The sequence below is a fragment of the Peromyscus maniculatus genome, chromosome 1 (genome assembly GCF_049852395.1).
Source record: "Peromyscus maniculatus bairdii isolate BWxNUB_F1_BW_parent chromosome 1, HU_Pman_BW_mat_3.1, whole genome shotgun sequence".
NCBI classification, from domain to species: Eukaryota; Metazoa; Chordata; class Mammalia; order Rodentia; family Cricetidae; genus Peromyscus; species Peromyscus maniculatus.
Window position 1 is genome coordinate 199,662,772 of NC_134852.1, and position 19,053 is coordinate 199,681,824.

The 19,053-nt window shown below is 45.3% G+C and overlaps 1 protein-coding gene across 1 annotated transcript in view; it reads left to right on the forward strand.

Moving 5' to 3' along the window:
• Positions 1-19,053, forward strand: part of Pdcd11 (programmed cell death 11) — a 47,326-nt gene that overhangs the window by 661 nt on the left and 27,612 nt on the right. Inside the window, exons 2-14 of the mRNA XM_006983321.4 lie at positions 941-1,059; positions 1,970-2,101; positions 3,582-3,749; positions 5,529-5,690; positions 6,912-7,035; positions 7,513-7,694; positions 11,238-11,345; positions 13,409-13,615; positions 14,614-14,738; positions 14,907-14,967; positions 15,549-15,695; positions 17,655-17,906; positions 18,419-18,559. Coding sequence (XP_006983383.1) covers positions 958-1,059; positions 1,970-2,101; positions 3,582-3,749; positions 5,529-5,690; positions 6,912-7,035; positions 7,513-7,694; positions 11,238-11,345; positions 13,409-13,615; positions 14,614-14,738; positions 14,907-14,967; positions 15,549-15,695; positions 17,655-17,906; positions 18,419-18,559 — 1,911 coding nt within the window. The 5' untranslated portion in view covers positions 941-957. The remainder of the gene's footprint in view (positions 1-940; positions 1,060-1,969; positions 2,102-3,581; positions 3,750-5,528; positions 5,691-6,911; positions 7,036-7,512; positions 7,695-11,237; positions 11,346-13,408; positions 13,616-14,613; positions 14,739-14,906; positions 14,968-15,548; positions 15,696-17,654; positions 17,907-18,418; positions 18,560-19,053) is intronic.

Below are 19,053 nucleotides of genomic sequence, written 5' to 3' on the forward strand. Positions count from 1 at the left end.
TTAAATCCTTACACTCAGTTTTTAAAACTTGCCCTTAGTTTAAGAGTTACTTGTCTTCACTTCTTTTTATGTCCAATCTGTAGACTGAAGAATGTTGTTCGTTATTCTGTCACTGCCCCAAGTCTCTGAAGTACCATGTCAACACAAACTGCTTATTTTAAATTATCTTCCACCAAAGACCCAAATTGTTTCTAAAATGCAACTTGTTATTATGCTTTATTTTCCCTGTGGTTTACTTGAATACTCAGTTTTTAAAGAAAAGCCTTCGAACAATTGTTTGATAGTCAAATGGCTTATGTTTTGAAAAACAGGCTTTTCTTGTTTCTGTGTTTTTTTTCACATTTTCTACCTATCATATTCCTATTTATTATTACTAGTTATTTTTGAGACAAGGACTCATTATGTAGCCCTGGCTGGCCTGGAACTCACAGAGATAGGCCTGCCTCAGCCTCCCAAGTGCTAGAGTTAAAGGCATGAACCACCAGACCTGGCTTCCTACTTACTTAACATTCAGCTCAAAAGCCTCTTTCTTATGAAGCTTGTCACCTTTATTGAATCCTGTCACTTTTTTGTTTATGATTTATAATTTGATTTGAATTTTAAATTACTTACATATTGTTTTCTAAATAGTGTATGTTTGGAGGTAAGGATTTATGTATTATATATTTATGTATACACACACACCTGACATAATTACAATAATTAATACTAAGTGAATGTTTACTACATTGAGCCTTTTTCCTGGAAGACAGTGCATAGTGTATCGTTTATGGTTTTGAGGCATACAGTGTTGGAAAGACATGGACTAACAAGAGCCTGGCATATCAACTATTTATAACGTACTCTTGAATCTTGTTTAGTGCATTGCTAGAAGGTTCTCTTGCCCATTAATCACATCCTTTATGAAACCTGCTACTGCTCCCATTGTTCTTTCCATCAGCTTTGGGAGACCCAAACATGGCAAACCTGGAAGAAAGCTTCCCCCGAGGGGGCACAAGAAAAAGCCACAAAGCAGAGAAACCTTCGCAGCAGGCAGCTGAACCAGACAACTTATTTGATGTAAGTGGTATGCTGCTTTGGACAGACCTGAAACTTTCTAGCATCTTTGGGAAGATTGAGCCTCATTTGCAGCAGATATTTTCTAGTTTGTTTCTCTTTGATGTCACTTTTAGAAGTTGAACTTGTTAAAGAGTCTCTACCACCTCAGGCTTCTTTTGCAGCATGACATTTAGTATTTGACATTGAAATGCTTTTATGACTTGTCCTTAAGGAGTCTGTGCCAGTGATTAAGGATGGAAAAAGGTATTTGATACTGGATTTTGTTTTGTTCTGGTGCTGGGGATCGAACCTAGGACCTTGCGCATGTTGGGCAAGTTGTCTACTCCTGAGCTCCTTTGCCCCAGTCCTGATCATTGTGCATTTATTTAAAAGGAGTATAGTAAGTAGAGTTTACATTAGAATTCTGTCTCAGAGTGCTTTGTGCTCTAGGTACTGGAGAGAAGGAAACCACCATTTGGGGGTGTGGCCTTGGGTTGCTATTACAGAATCTCTCCATGTGTATTTTCAAGTAGAAGTCATGGTTTCATGCTGAGGACTGAGGTTCAGGGAAATTATGTATTTTGTTGAAACCAAACCAAGAGCTCTAGAGTTTGATTTGAGCCTCCGGACTCCATTTGTATGCACTGCAACACGGCTTCTCAAGTTGGGGACCTCGGTGTCCACCCTGCTCACCAGAGGAAGAATGTAGGACAGGAGAGCACTGGGAAGATGGAGGAGGCTTCTCAGACCCTGGGCAAGGGGAACGTTGATGCCTGGATACTCGGCTTGGGACTGGGGCAGAAATTAGGACAACACGGGAGTGGCCTGGGGAAGTAAAATAGCAGAGCCAGCCAGCAGGCCCCAATGTGTGGACGGTTAAGATCGCTGCTTCTTACCCTTCTGCATCTTAATGGGTCCTTTTCCCCTTTAGATTTCCACAGAAGAAAAATCCACTAAAAGGAAGAAGAGCCAGAAAGGGCCTGCAAAAACAAAGAAACTGAGAACCGAAAAGAGAGAAGCCAGCAAATCTGGGAGAGAGAAATTTGAAATCCTCAGCACTGGGGTTCGGAACACTTGTTGTTTTTAACATCCTCCTTGTTTGTTTGTGTGCTCGTCCCTCTTTCCTTCATCTCTGCTTATGTACATACGTGCACACAATTATGTGTTTTCTTTATGTATCTGTAGAGGCGTGTGCAAATTATGAGATATGAGCTTCTTATTTCCTTAGGTTGCTAACCAGTGCCTGGTGCCTTTTGTGTGTGTGTGTGTGTGTGTGTGTGTGTGTGTGTGTGTGTGTTGGTTTTTTCGAGACAGAGTTTCTCTGTGTAGCTTTAGTTCCTGTCCTGGATCTCGCTCTGTAGCCCAGGCTGGCCTCAAACTCACAGAGATCCGCCTGGCTCTGCCTCCCGAGTGCTGGGCTTTAAAAGTGTGCACCACCACCACCATCTGGCTTTTATTTGGGTTTTTTTGAGATAAGGTCTTATGTTGCCCAGGCTCTCTATGTAGCCAAGGATGTCCACCTCCCACATACAGGGATTTCAGGTCTGTGCTGCTGTGTGTTGAGAGCCTGCCTCCCGTCTGTTCCCCATCCCCACTCTCTGTCTCCCTGAGTTTGAGCCTCAGCATCACATAAACCAGATGTGGTGAGCAGGCTTGTCATCTTAGCACTTAGGAGCTGGGGTTAGGAGGATCAGCTTAGGGTCATCCTTAGCTGTGACTGCCAGGCTAGTCTGAGATGCACAAGACTCTATCTCACGAGATCGTAAATCATGGAAATGATTAAAGATATGTTTGGATTGCTTATATTTTACTAGAAGTTAGAAATGGAAATCAGATCACACTATGTAGCCCTTGGCTAGCCTGGAATTCATTATGCAGACCAAGCTGACCTTCTACTAAAAGAGATCTTCCTGCCTCTGTCTCCTGAGTACTAGTATTAAAGGTATGCCCAACCATACCTGGCCCTTGCTCATTCATTTTGTAGATGTAAAATTACCTCAAGTAAATAGTGTGGTTTTACAGTTGTTAAAATTATATTATTCCCCACTTCCACCCTCCAGTATATGTTCATTTTAAACTAGGAAAATAGATTATTCTGAGGGTAGTTCATCAGCCTGCAGAAATATTTTGTTTTCCATTATGATATTTTAAAAAAGTTGTTTAACTTGGTGATACTTTAGAAAACTAGCGATTTCATGTAAAAATGATTCTGGTAAGGGACACGCACACTCCTGGCTGCCGTTGCGTCAGTGGTCTGTTTCCTTCACCATGCTGTCTTCCAGGGATCTGGAATGAGGGTTGCTAGAGTCTGGTAGAGTGTGAAGGTTCCTCCAGCAGTCCAGCACTGTAACCCTGTTTCTGATCAAGACCTTTCATGGTGTTCAGGCAGATAGCTGATATGGCTGGATCTGTCCACTGCATGCATTTTCCTTTCATTTCTAAAATTCCTCTAGTATTGGTGTAGGGACAAAAAGCCAAAGTCCCCCCACTGTCATCATTGTTGTCTGTCTCACTGTATATAATTACTATGTTTTCCTCTCTAGTCTCTATGTGAGGGAATGCGGATTTTGGGTTGTGTGAAAGAGGTGAATGAGCTGGAACTAGTGATCAGTCTTCCAAACGGCCTCCAAGGATTTGTGCAAGTGACTGACATCTGTGATGCCTACACCCAGAAGTTGAACGAGCAGGTGGCACAGGAAGAGCCTCTGGAGGTAAGGGGTGTCTGGATGAAACTTGCCCCTGGAATTAGAATAGAAATGCTAAGAGAAGAAAATGCGGGTGCCGTGAAAACCATTGCTTTTTTTAATCCTTCTTTTTTTTTTTTGGGTTTTTTTGGTTTTTTCGAGACAGGGTTTCTCTGTGTAGCTTTGCGCCTTTCCTGGAACTCACTTGGTAGTCCAGGCTGGCCTCAAACTCACAGAGATCCACCTGGCTCTGCCTTCCGAGTGCAGGGATTAAAGGCGTGCGCCACCACCGCCCGGCCTAATCCTTCATATTTGTGTGGGTGTGCACATGCCACAGCATACATGGAGGACAACCTGTGAGATCGAATCTCTCCTTCCACCATGTGGGTTCCTGGGAGCCGGCACAGCTCCTCGGGCATGTCCAGCAAGCACCTTACCTGCTGAACCATCTTGCTGGCCCTGGGAGTGTATGTTTTAAACAATATAGGGATTTTTTACTTAGTCTGGGGAACCTAGAACATCTCTATAAGGAAAGACCGTTGGAGAGCTGAAGGATGACGGTTTCCCACATACAGGAAGAAGGGAATTGAAGCAAGTCAGACTGTAGCAGAGAAGGCAAGTGCTGTTAGCATAGAGGGCGGTCAGTGTGGGATGAATCTGGGCAGCTGCGGAGAAGCCGGATTGCACATGGCTCTACAGACCATGTTAAGGGTATGGTTTAGATGCTGCAATCAAAAGGGAGTCTGTGAAATGCTCTCATTGCAGTGGTGTCCTGTAGACGGCATAGAATAAGCTAAAATGGCATTGGCAATTGCCTAGCTCAGTTAGGAGGCTATTGCTGTTAGCCTAGGCGCTAAGACAGTGCGGCTTAGGGCCGGGGTTTCACAAGGATGGATAGATTTGACCTGGAGGTGAGGCAGAGGTACTGGGGACCAGTTGTCAGTTTCCATTGTGTATAGTGTGATGGCGGAGATGGTTATTCTTTGACTGCTCTGTTGAATTTGAGGTACACTTGAGATATCCAGGGGACAGGCGATTGCTGAGTCCAAGAAAGTCTGGGCTGGAAACGAATGTGTGGGACTTGTGTAGGTGATGATGAAGCTGTGAAAGGGAAGAAGATCCTTACAGGGATCAGATTAGAACGAGAAGAGCCCGAAAGACTGAGTCTAGAGTAAATGCTGACTTGAAGAGAGTTGGTGCCAGAAGCAGCAGGAGGGGCCAGAGGGATAGAAAGAGCAACATTAAATGTTCCCATGAGAGACAAGAGGTCTAACTCAGTATTAAGGGATGTGCTTACAGCATGTGTGAGGCCTTAGGTTCAAATCCAGTTCCAATAAATAAATGTCATATAAGAGAAGGACTACAAAATGGAGTTAGTCTCATGGAGCTTACTGCCTTAGCGGGTTAGGTAGATTGAGAAGGACAGGAAGAATTTTGTAGGACACTGAAGAGGAAATGAAATAGAGACAGTAAATCCAGACAACTCGTGATGAATCATTGGCATCTACCTATTTTATGGAAGTATATGAAGGCTGTATGCCTAAATTCAAGATGGTGACTTAGTTGTAGGCTCTTAGATGTGAATAAGCTTACTCTTCATTTACCATTTGAGTTCTTAGGGGTTTGAGCATGAAGAGTCCCTGAACTGAGGCTGGGCAATGGATTCTTGGTTCAAAGGAAATGTCTGTCTGTCTGTCTTTCTGTCTATCTGTCTATCTATCTATCTATCTATCTATCTATCTATCTATCTATCTATCATCTATCTATCTATCTATAATCAGGTCTTTCTCATTAACCGTTATGCAGGACCTACTCCGCTTGCCTGACCTGTTCTCACCTGGAATGTTGGTGAGATGTGTGGTGAGCAGCCTGGACATCACAGAGAAGGGCAAGAAGAATGTCAGGCTTTCTGTGAACCCCAAACATGTCAACAAAGTACTGAGTGCTGAGGCCCTGAGGCCTGGCATGGTACGTATCTGGATGTCACAGGAAGGAGGAGCGTGTTATGCCCTGTCCCTGTGGGTGTGGTCTAGCCATCTTTTACTTTCTGCACAATGCCTGTTGATGGAGGTGGGTCTTTCTGGAGCTGTCAGGTACTTAGGGAACATTGAAGACCTGAACCTAATTCTGTTACTGTGGAGGGTGGAAAGAGAAGTTGAAGCAGCTTTGGTGGCACAGTCAGGTGCCTGCAGAGAGCCTTCCTGGGAGGCCGGGAGGTGGGGGAGGGCTCCTCGTGGTGCCTTACCCACCAGCTCTTCACAGAGGAGGTCTTTCCAGAACCCTGCCTTGTGACATGTCAAGGACCACGCAGTGAACCCAGAAAAGGGCAGACAGCAACCAGCCTACCAGCTGTCTCGGTGCCCAACTCTGGAGATAGAGGTGAACTTGGTTCAGGCTAGGTCCTCCAAATTCACTAGGGAGTGTAGAGGGGCTGCATGCAGATGTTCTGGTCATTAAAGGTCAGATGTATCTCCAAGGGTTTCGTTAAAAGCAATGGGCTTCAAGGAAGGCCTGGCCAGTGTACTGGATTTAGTTTGGCACCAAGAGAATGAAAGTAAGCCGTGTTGCGGCGTTGGCAGTTATCAGGCCCACGCCGTGACTGCTCTTTTTGTCCCTTCGTCTCGTGCAATTCCCACAGCAAATGTGGGAGGCAGTAGACAGTCCCCCTTCTCCATTTGAGATCTCAGTGATTTCGCAGAGACCAGCTAAGGTCAAAGCTGCACTGCTTCTCATGAAATGTACAAGAGGCTGGCAAGTTACTTTCTCAAGAGTTTAGAAAATAATGAATGGAAGGTAAAAGATGGTTCTGGATTTTCTTGCTAGTCCTGGCTCGGGTGCGAGCGACTCTGTAGAGCCATGGAACTCAATGCTCTTTGCGTACTATAAAAGACTTTTCTGTTTTTTAAACGCTATCCTTTTATACTTTTATATTATCCTTTTATAAGGATATATATATACTTTTATAAAACGCTATCATACTTTATACATAACACTAACCCACTTTCTGGAAACAAAATCCTTTAAACCCCATGGGAAAATTGATGTCTTCTTAGGTAGGGAGGTGTGATCTTAAGGTTGAATGTGGTGATTAATGAGGAGTCCATTTGTAACGTTCATGTTTGTATGGTAGTGGAATTTGTGGGTGTCCTGTTTACCTTTGACCTGAAACTTCTGTTTCCCTCCTTCCAGCTGCTGACAGGCACAGTGTCAAGCCTGGAAGACCACGGCTACCTGGTGGACATTGGTGTTGGTGGGACCAGAGCTTTTCTGTCACTGCAGAAAGCCCAAGAATACATCCGACAGAAGAACAAAGGTGAGGCCAGCAGAGATAGGGCAGGAACGTGGGGTGAGCTCAAGCATGTGGGATTATGTTTAAATGTTTATATTTCGTTGCCACTTTGATTAGTAGCAGGACAGAATGGTGACCCTGCAGACTGGTTTGGAGAAATCAGTAATTAATACCAGCTGATAGGAAAGAAATGCGTGGAGGGCCAGAGAGTGGCAGTCTCTCTATGGTCCAGTGGACTGGCCTCAGTATCCTACATCTGAGATTCTACCGAACTTGGCTCCCAGAACCTGTGATTTGCACCCCAGGCTTACTTGGCACATTTCTGTGAAATAGTTGAATTCTAGAGCAGTTAGGTTAACATCCTACCTTCTCACGGCTGATGAGCATCAGATGCTGACTGGTGGGTGGGCCATGGAACTTTGCAGCTTAACTTGGGCCCATAGTCAAGGGCCCTTCTCATGAAGGTATATTTTCCTTTTGGGTCTGGGGTTGGGTTTACAGGTGCTAAGCTCAAAGTCGGCCAGTACCTGACCTGTCTGGTGGAAGAGGTGAAAAGCAATGGAGGCGTCGTGGGTCTCTCTATAGAGCACTCGGAGATTTCTTCTGCTGTCGCAACCGAGGAGCAAAGCTGGAACCTGAATAACTTGCTGCCAGGGCTGGTGGTCAAAGCCCAGGTGCAGAAGGTAAGCTGTTCATCATTACATTTCCAAAACATGAGTAACAAAAGATTTATGTGCCTGGCAGTGGTGGTGCATGCCTTAATCCCAGCACTCAAGAGGCAAGTGAGCTCTGTGAGTTCAAGGCCACCCTGGTTTACAGAGAGTTCCAGAATAGCCAGGGCTACACAGAGAAACCCTGCCTCAAATAACCTCCCCGAAAGATTCATTTTATTTGTAATTATGTGTATAGGGGTGTGGGTTTGTGCGTTTGTGTTGTGCTTGTGAAGATCAGAGCCATTGGATCTGCCCAGAGCTCAAGTTCCAGGTGGTTGTAAGCTGCCTGATGTGGGTTCTGGAAACGAAACTCTAGTCCTTGGCAGAGCAGGGCACACTTTTGACCACTGAGCTGTCTTCCCAAGACCCTGTAAAATGTAATTTTTAATAAAGTATTAATATGCATACTAATAAAGCTGCTGTCAGATTGCATACCCAGTAGATCTTTCTGGTCATTGAGTCCTTGGAATGTTTTCCAATGCTATATGTTGATATGATAGTATTTTGGACAAATTGTTATTTTGTTTGTTTGTTTTTTTTAGACTATGTAGTTCTGCCTTGCCTGGAACTAGCTATGTAGACCCCAGGCTAGTCTCAAACTCTAGTCTCAAACTCTGGGTTCACTACGTGGTCCTTGACATGTCACAAGGCATGCTTCTGGAAAGACCTCCTCTGTGAAGAGCTGGTGGCAATGAAATATAAACATTTAAACATAATCCCACATGCTTGAGCTCACCCCATGTTCCTGCCCCTCTCTCTGCTGGCCTCACCTTTGTTCTTCTGTCGGATGTGTTCTTGGGCTTTCTGCAGTGACAGAAAAGCTCTGGTCCCACCAACACCAATGTCCACCAGAAACTACCTCTCTCTTCCGAGTGCTGCATTAAAAAGAGTGTGGCACTATGCCCACGCTAGACAACTATTCAACCAAATTTCATCTGATTTTTTTTGTAAAATGAAAATTTCTCTTTTAAGATTACATTTATGGAGCTAGAGAGATGGCTCAGCAGTTAAGAACACTTAGTTGCTATTGTAAGGGACCTGGGTTCAGTTCCTAGCACCCATATGATGCCATCTGTCACGACTGTCTGTAGCTCCGGTTCCAGGGGCCCTAACCTCCACAGGCACCAGGCATGCATATGCACATACACGGCAGTCAAAGCACTTATGCACACAGACTAAATCTAAAATAAAAGTTCTTTTTACAATTACATTGGGAGAATGGGTGTGTGTGTAAGCACACATCATGATGCAAACGTAAAAGTCAGAGGCCATCTTGTAGGATTCAGTTCTCTTCTTCAACCACGTAGTTTCCAAGGGTCAAATTAAGGTTGTCAGGCTTGGTAGCAAGTATCTTGACTCACTAAGTCAGCTTACAGGCTCCATGTAATTCTTTATAAAATCACTGTTAGAAAAGTTAAGGTTACTAATATGGCTTGCATTTTGTTATGTATGAACACATGTATGTTGTTATTATAATTTGTATTTTTGAGACAGGGTCTTACTGTATAGATCAGGCTGGCCTGAAAGACTTGATTCTCCTGCCTTAGCTTCTCTGGGTTTGGCTTTATAGTCATGGTCTGTCTGTCTGTCTGTCTGTCTCTCTTTGTCTGCCCTCCCTCCCTTCCTTCCTTCCTTCCTTCCTTTCTGTTTTTTTGAGATAGGGTCTCATTGTGTAGTCCTGAATTCACTATGTAGAACACACTGGCCTTGAAGTGAACTCTGAGGTCTGCCTCAGCCTACACAATGCTGAGTTTAAAAGTATGTGCCATCACAACTGACGCTAGTCATGGTCTGTCTTTTTTTGTTTTTCCTTCCTTCCTTCCTTCCTTCCTTCCTTCCTTCCTTCCTTCCTTCCTTCCTTCCTTCCTTCCTTCCTTCCTTCCTTCCTTCCTTCCTTTCCTTCCTTCCTTCCTTTCCTTCCTTCCTTCCTTTCCTTCCTTCCTTCCTTCCTTCCTTCCTTCCTTCCTTCCTTCCTTCCTTCCTTCCTTCCTTCCTTCCTTCTTTCTTTCTTTCTTTTTTTTTTGAGACGGGTTTTCTGTGAAGCCTTTGCTGTCCTGGAACTCAATTCTGTAGACCAGGCTAGCCTAGAACTCAGAGATCTATCTGCCTCTGCCTCCCAAGCGTGGAGATTAAAGGCATGCACCACCATGCCCAGCTGTTGCCATGGTATTTAATGGACACTATGGATCTAAAGTCAGATGGAGCCAAGTGTGGTGATGTGTCTCTGTAACTGCAGCTCTTCAGAGACAGAGACAAGTGGAGTTGGGGCTATGTAGTGAATCTTGTCTCAAAAAAGTGTTGATTAAGCTGCTCAGATGGCTCAGTGGGTAAAAGTACTTGTTGCCTCGTCTGTTGTCTAGAGGTCCCCCTCCTGGGACCCACATGGTGGAGGGAGAGAGCCAGTTTCTGCAGGCTGTCCTCCTGGGTACCCTTGGGTCCTGTGCCTGTGCTATGTGCTCATTCACACTCAGAATAAGTAAATAACAATACAGCATTTTAAGTTGATTTTACAAAGTCAAGTGATATTTAAAAGCTCCTAATAGTAGCTTCTGCTGGTATCTCCTGAGTCACCAATTTGAAGCTTTTTTTTTTTCTCTCATTTGGGTGTTGGTGACGGAACTGTGCGTGCATTTGTTTATCTTTTTTTTTTTTTTTTTTTTGGTTTTTCGAGACAGGGTTTCTCTGTGTAGCTTTGCGCCTTTCCTGGAGCTCACTTGGTAGTCCAGGCTGGCCTCAAACTCACAGAGATCCGCCTGGCTCTGCCTCCCGAGTGCTGGGATTAAAGTCGTGCGCCACCAACGCCCGGCCATTTGTTTATCTTTTTGAGAAGCAGTCTCCTAGTGGATGTGAAGTGACATCGCATGGTGATTTTTTTTTTTTTTTTTTTTTTTTTGGTTTTTCGAGACGGTTTTTCTGTGTAGCTTTGCGCCTTTCCTGGATCTCGCTCTGTAGACCAGGCTAGCTTCGATCTCACAAAGATCTGCCTGCCTCTGCCTCTGCCTCCGAGTGCTGGGATTAAAGGCGTGTGCCACCTCCCCCACCCTCCACCCCCACCCCGGCCGCATGGTGATTTTGATTGGCATTTTCCCAACAATTACGTGGTCCTCTCCCATCTTCATGATGGTGATGTACTCATTGGCTGTTTGTATAGCTTCTTTGGAGAAAGGTCTATTCAAAGATGCTTTACTTTTTTTTTTTTCTTTCTTTTTTCGAGATAGGGTTTCTCTGTGTAGCTTTACACCTTTCCTGGAACTCGCTTTGTAGACCAGGCTGGCCTCGAACTCACAGAGATCCACCTGCCTCTGCCTCCCAAGTGCTGGGATTAAAGGCGTGCACCACTACCGCCTGGCGATGCTTTACTTTTTAAAATTAAATGATTGGTATTAGTAAGGGCTAGGCATTAGAAGAGAAATGTGTAACTGTGGGCATTGTGGAATCCAGTGTTTGCCATGAAATATCTCATTCCACTCCATCAATTTTTTTTTTTTCATAATGTGTTATGTTTACTTCTAGGTAACTCAGTTTGGACTCCAGCTAAATTTCCTTACATTCTTCACGGGCCTGGTTGACTTCATGCATCTGGAGCCCAAGAAAATTGGAGCATATTCTTCAAAGCAAACAGTAAGAAACATTCCCACTAGCTTTTCTTGAGTCTTGATTCCTAGCTGTGTCTCAGTCAGCTGTCTGGTGTCCTCTGGCTTCAGAGGAGGTCCTAGGACTTGATGTGCATAGTAGACAGTGAAATACGGGAAACGGTTAAAGGTGCTTTGGAAGTGACACAGGAAGTAACCAGTAGCTAGACTGAGATTAGAGAAGGAACAGCCACAGAGGGTAGCTTTTGCCTTTTACTTTAAAGGGAGACTAGTTAGTATAGAGCACAGTTTGTTCAGGTAGGAAAATGTGGTGAAAACAGTTTCTGAGTCCAGGTTCAGTGGTTCATGCCTGTATTGCAGCACTCAGGAGACAGAGGCAGGCCGATCACCCCAAGTTTGAGGTTAACTTGGTCAAGTTCCAGGCTAGCCGGAACACACAGACCCCACACTCCACACTCCCCATCCCCACCCACCCTGAGAAGAAAGGTCTGTGCGAGCTCTGGGTTAACTTGTGTTCGAGCACCTACTTAGCATTGCTGAGGCCCTGGTTTTGATTTTCCAGCACTCGCCACCCCCATATTCCAAGTTTTTAGAAAGATTAGTTTTTAATTATGTGTGAGGGTTGTTTGTGCACATGACTGCAAGTGCCTTCAGAGGCCAGAGGCATTTGATGGCCTGCAGCTGGAGTTACAGATGCTTGTAAGCTAGGAGCTGAGCTTGGGTCCTTTGCAAATGCTGTCCATGCTCTCCAGCCCTACCCAATCGCTCTGCCATTTTCTCCCTGTGATTCTGTAAGCGGTATAGTTTTTTTTAATTATGTTTAATTTGTTTGTTTGTGTATAAGGGGAAGTGAGTGTGCCACAGCTCTTGTGTAGGGGGCAGAGGACAGCTTGGGCAGACTCAGTTCTCTCTTTCCACCATATGGGACCTGGGGATCAAATTCAGGCTCTCAGGCTTGAAGACAGATAGCTTTACCCACTGACATCCACTGAACCATTGGCTCTGTTTGTTGGACAGAGTCTTGTAGCCCAGGCTAGCCTCTGATTTGCCATGTAGCTGAGATATCCTTGGATTTCTGATCCTCCTGTTTCTACATCCAGAGTGTTGACATTACAGGCATGTGCTACTATACCCAGCTTAGATCTAACTTCTAAAATATACCAAAATAAAAAGTATACTTGATTAAAACACTGATTTTATAATCAGATTTTCCTAGCAATCCTAGTGGGTTTTCTGCAGTTACCTAAGTGTTAAAATTTTCTACAATGAGCTGGGCAGTGGTGGCTCACGTTTTTTAATCCCAGTACTCTGGAGGCAGAGGCAGGCGGATTTCTGAGTTCAAAGCCAGTCTACAGATCAAGTTCTGGGACAGCCAGGGCTACGCAGAGAAACCCTGTCTCGAAAAACCAAAAACCAAACCAAAACAAAACTCTCTATGATGAACATGGGTGTTTTAGATGTTATTTAGAAATTTTTAATTCTCAAATGATTCAGTTTCACTTTTAAAATAGTATTACATTCTTATGTATCTTATAGAGAAAAATGTTTTAAGAGAAATTAGATTTTCCTCCTAATTTTGGCCAATACTGTTGACGTCAAAGTGACTTTCTAGTGCTATTTTACAATAGTTAATGTTTTTGTGAAGAGTTGACACCTCCCTCTTTCCCTGAAACCGGCTTTCTCTGTGTGTAACCGCCCCGGCTGTCCTAGAACTCACTCTGTAGACCAGTCTGGCCTCAGACTCACAGAGATCCCGCTGCCTCTGCCTTCCTGGTGCTGGGATTAAAGGCTGTGTCATCGCTGTCTGGACAGTCTGCACGTTTTAACTTTGTTGGTCAGGTGTATATCTGAGGCGTTCGGACAGGCCTTCACTGTGGTGGTACAGGCATGATGAACTTGGTGCTGAGTCAGACACAGTCCCTGGGACACTCTGTTTGGCTTCTCCACACACTGATTACATGGGCTGACATCTGTACTTCTGAAGATTTTAGTACTTGCCTGGTTAGCACATGGACATTCGTGGCCCTTTAGAAGGTCTGCTCTCAGCTGTAATATGTGGGTACCTCCTGCTCATTTTGCTCTTTTGTCCAGGTAAAAGCCTGCATCCTCTGCATCCATCCTCGGACCAGAGTTGTGCGACTGAGCCTGCGTCCCATCTTCCTGCAGCCTGGGCGTCCACTCACCCGGATCTCTTACCAGCAGCTGGGGGCTGTGCTGGATAATGTTCCTCTTCAGGGGTTTTTCGAGAAGGCTGGGGCCACCTTCAGGCTGAAGGATGGGGTCCTGGCCTATGCCCGGGTGAGGAGGCTTCTTTGTTTGGTCAAAGATCTCATCACTGGAAGGACTTCAGGGACGATGGGTCCTTTTCTACTTCCTTCATCCCTTGAGATCTCATTCTCGATAGTCTCCAGTGTGAAAGGCTGTCCCTAAGGTCGGAACGGTGACAGTTGCTTGTTTCAGAATGCTTAGCAGCTCTTGCTATGTATGATACCTGGCCAGTGGGAAGAACAGGAATGAAATAGGATCCAGACCAAGGCTCAGCAAAAAAGCCTTTTGTTGTTGTTGTTAAGATTTAAAATTTTCTAATTATGTGTATATGGGTGGCTTTGTGCCTATGGGTACAGTGGCCATGGAGGCCAGAACAAGATGTCAGTTCCTCTGGAGGTCAGGTTACAGGAGGTTGCGGGCCACCCGTTGTGGGTGCAAGAGCGGTGCATACTCTTTATTCCTCAGCCATCCCTCCAGGCCCAGCAGAGCTCTTGTTAAGCAGCTAGGTGGAGAGGAGGTTAAGCGGAGGGGCTGTATAGCCTGTGTCCCAGCAACTCAGCTGTGTGTGTGAAAGGAGCCACAGCAGCATATAACTGAACAGGCTCGACCACAGTCCAGTAAGACCTTCATTTGTAAAAGCAGGCACTGGCAGATGAGCCTAGTTTATTGACGCATGATCTGGGCTGTTCTTCATGAGATTCTATGATAGTAAAGGGTGAGGAGTGTTTTAACAAAGTACTATTTTAAAAAATATTTTTTAATTTTGGGTATTGTGCTTGCATGTATGTCTGTAGGTCTATTGAGACTGGAGTTACAGGTGGTTGGGAGCCACCATGTGGGTGCTGGGAATTGAACCTGGGTCCTCTAAAAGGGCAGCTGGTGCTTTTAGCCACTGAGCCATCTCTGCATCTCACAAAGTACTATTTTTATAGTGGGTGATAAATGTGTTGTCATCTCAGTGTGCTTTGAACTCTGACTGCCTCAGAGCCATGTTTCTGACTTATCTTCACTTATTTGGTATTCTGTAGCTCAGCCATCTCTCTGATTCTAAGAAAACATTCAGTGCTGAGGCCTTCAAACCAGGGAGCACTCACAAGTGTAGGATCATCGACTACAGCCAAATGGATGAGCTGGCCTTGCTCTCTCTGCGGAAGTAAGTGCCATTAGCACACGGGGAGGTACGCTCCTGTGTATGCATTTTTACTTCCTTCTGGTCTTGCTGGACGACCGTGTCCTTTCTTGTTGGCATGATTTCGGAGGTCCTGAATTTTAGACCACCCTTCTTTAGACTGTGTAATTGTTTATTTTTCTTTCGTTCTAGATCCGTTATTTCAGCTCAGTTTCTTAGATATCATGACATCAAAACAGGGATGGTGATAAAGGTAAGAACTCAAGCATGTATGTAGATCCCTCTCCATCATCAGGCATCCTTAGTTTACATGGTAACTGTCAGCTCGGTAGTCCTCTTAGTAATGCATTGAGTCATGTTTCTCCTGTCTAAAAACTGAAATGTCTGTATCTTCCCTTGAGTGACTAAGTAATTTCAAAGTAAAGTCTTACTAACCCCACCCAATTGGATGGAGACAGCTGGTCACAAGTGTTGGGGTTGGGATTTGGTGGCAGCTGTTAGAGCAGATAGAGTTGTGTGATGTTAGTGAGGAGCTGGCTCCAGTTCCCACTCCTCCAGCTTGTAGCACGAATGGAGCAGTTCCTTTTTAGGTGGAGTTCATTCCTAAGGGACAGTCCCCTCTCAGGGAGTGTTCCTGCACGGAACACAGGAGTTACATGCTCAGCCAGGAAAGCTGAGGTTTCCTACATAGGTTTCCTGGCTAAGTCTGGGTTGAGGGCACAGATTGGCTTCCCTGCATGAGCTTTGGAGTGGGCACTGAAACAGACATGGCAGCTCTAGTAGGAGAAAGTACTGTTCTTGGGATCTCAGGATGCCTTCTTTTGAACCCCATAGGGTACTGTGCTGGCCATAAGGCCATTTGGGATACTGGTGAAGGTGGGTGAGCAAATGAGAGGCCTGGTACCTTCCATGCACCTGGCTGACATCGTGATGAAGAATCCAGAGAAGAAGTACCACCTCGGGGATGAGGTCAAGTGCCGGGTGAGCTCCCTGAAGGAGTCCGTGTTGGGTTAGGGTTGGAGGGGAAGAGGGTGGTTCTGAGCTGAAGTTTCTGCCTTTTTCTGTGAAGTGAGTGTGTCATGTCGGCAGGGTATCCTTCACTGAACATTGGGGAAAGAAAAGTGAGTCCCTGGCTTGGTTAGTGTGTTGTAAGTTAAGATGTGCATACAGGAAGAAAGAGCAAGCTAGTTGGGTGGTCTTTTGTCACATGGTTTGGTGCAGGCTATGTGCTGTGGTCAGAGCTCAGAAAGAAGAGAGGTGGGATTCAGCATAGAATCCCGTTATCAATAGCCACTACCATACACCACATATCCTGTGTCTTAACAAGTAACTGTGTTGTCCGAGTGTGCCAGTGAAAGGGTGGGAAAGCCAAGTATCTGTCCAAAGTCCCACAACTAATAAATGGCAGACCAGTTTTCAGAGTTAGGTCAGTATGATAATAATGCCCTCTGGACTTCTGACCATGGTGGAACTTGAACTAGAAAAGATGCACAAGGTTTGGAAGGTTGTGGAAGAGCAAGGGATATGTTTAGACTCAGAAATAGCCCTGAGATATATCATAGCAAAACCCATTATTATGTATAATTAATATATACTAGTCAAAACTTTGTTTAAAAGGATAGCCCAGCTCCTGGGAGGTAGCTCGGTGGGTAAAGGTGCCTGCTGCGACCTGACAGTCTGAGTTGGATTCCTTGGTCCCGCACAATGGAGGAAGAGAACCACCCTCTGACCTCTGCACATATGTACCATGGCACATGCATACCTCCCACTCACCCCCACAACATACACGCACCATGGCATGTGCATCCCTCCTCCCCACATACAAGCACACATTCATCAGGACACATGCATGCCCTTCAACACAAACAATAAATAAGTCACAAAAAAAATGACAGCCCAGACTATGGCACAAAAACATGAGAGGGTTCCACAGATACCTAAATCCCTGAAACTTGTTACCAAAAGTGTGGTGCTGTACAGTACCCAGCATAGATAGGGCCTGCTGTGTTTGGGCGGTGGGAGTTCCTGGTTCTGGTCTGTCTTGGTACTGATAGTTGAACCCAGTGCCTCCTGTGCGCTAGTCATGCTCTTCCACTTAAACACACTACTGGCTAGAGCCGAGGTTTTTTTGTTTTTGTTTTTGTTTTCCGAGACAGGGTTTCTGTCTGTAGCTTTTGTACCTGTCCTAGATTTCACTCTGTAGACCAGGCTGGCCTCGAACTCACAGAGATCTGCCTGACTCTGCTGCCTGGTCGAGCCGAGTTTTCTTATGTTTCCTATAATTCATTATTATTGATACATAAAGGGCAGTAATTGCACATTGGTGCAAATTTTTATGTAGTGAGGCTGAGGAATTAAAAACAGTTTTCTCCCATTTGGTGGTGGTGCACACCTTTAATCCCAGCACTTGGGAGACTGAGGCAGGCAGATCTTTGTGAGTTTGAAGCCAGCTTGAACTACAGAGTGAGTTCAGGACATCTAGGACTGTTTCCACAGAGAAGAAACCCTTCTCATAAAAAAGAAAAGAAAAGAAAAAGAAAGAAATGGGTTTCTTTGCCCTCAAGGTAATTGGATTGCTCAGTCTTAGATTGTAACTAATAAATAATAAATACCACTAACAAGGTAACAAGGTGGGCATAAGGTGTGCCATTGTAAGCCTCTGAGACCCCAGGCTAGTGCTGCTGTAAGAGAACAGTCACACTGTGGCTGGGAAAGGGTTGCCAACGCAGCAGTTTGTGAGAGGAAGTACATTTGAAATAGAGATTTCTACGCTTTAGGTGGCCATCCTGTGGGAAACAAACATTACAGCTGAGATTATTAGAGGCGAAAGGTGGTTGATTTTTGGAGAATGATCTATGTTTTGGGTTCGTGGGATAGCAGACCAGTCATTGTTTGTCTTGGTAACAAACAACTTGTTAATAGCCTCTATCTTCTCCCTAGGTTTTGCTCTGTGACCCTGAAGCCAAGAAGCTGTTAATGACCCTGAAGAAAACCCTTGTTACATCCAAACTCCCTGCCATTACGTGCTATGAGGATGCCAAGCCTGGCCTGCAGACGCATGGTGTTATCGTGAGAGTCAAGGCCTATGGCTGCATTGTAAAGTTCTACAACAGTGTGCAGGGGCTGGTGCCCAAGCATGAGCTCAGTGACCAGCATATCGCTGACCCTGAGAAGGTCTTCTATACTGGCCAGGTAACCCTTTCCTGTACAGGTCTCCTACCCTTAGTGACGCCATGAGCACTGGTTTACAGGACAGTGGCAGATGGCTGCCTTTTAAAAGGAAGAGAAAGGGAGCACAGATAAAGTGGGCCTGAGCCAGTTAAAACGGGGAGGGGTGATAACCCAGAAGCACTCGCTGGAATCCAAAGGACCCAGGCCCACTGCCTGGAAGAAACGCCTCATAACCTGTAATGAACCAGAGACCCACCTTAGACTGTCACCAGAGGAGGAGTCTTGAAAAGCTCGTGGGTTTGAGTTTCTCTTAAAGAACTTCTTAAAACTTAGAGGCTTCTAACTTGAAGTTATTTATGTCTTTGTTTAGAAGGTTGCCATATGGGACTTTTGATGTAGTCTCTATCATCTGTTCCCTGCCTTTGGATCTGACCGAAGATCCCTGCGGTACTCATGAGGGCACTTTGCTCCAGGCTCTGAAGGCCAGGCCTGCTGCTGCAGGAGATGGCCAGATACATGTGATTTCTCACCAGGTGGTAAAGGTGGCAGTATTGAACTGTGAGCCTTCCAAGGAGAGGATGCTCCTATCCTTCAAACTGTTGAATGATTCAGAGCCAAAGAATGAGAGTGTCGAAAACAGTCAGAAGAAAGGAAGAGCCGTTAACGTTGGGCAGGTACCTGGACAAGTGATTGTGTCTTATGGTGACAGTGGTACTAGAGAAGTACTAGAACCTGGGGAGGAAAAGAGAGGTGGCTCTGTGAGATTTGGGGGGCCTCTGTCCTGCCTGCCATAGCAAATGGAAGCTTGCTTGAAAGATAAGTTGTGTTATGGCATGGCTTTGCTAAGGCCAGCCCTCAGTTTCCTCTTTCCTCCAGGAATCAGTGGAGAAACTGGCAAGGGAATCCTGGTGTGGGGTGTAGGGGACGATGTGGGGTCTAAAGGAAAATGCCCTTGATTTAACCCCTTGGTGACCTCTGACATTGGATCTGGTACCTCTGAGCTCTTTGCTCAGGACTGACACTGATTTTTTTTTTTTTTTTTTTTTTTTTTGGTTTTTTCGAGACAGGGTTTCTCTGTGTAGCTTTGCGCCTTTCCTGGAACTCACTTGGTAGCCCAGGCTGGCCTTGAACTCACAGAGATCCACCTGCCTCTGCCTCCCGAGTGCTG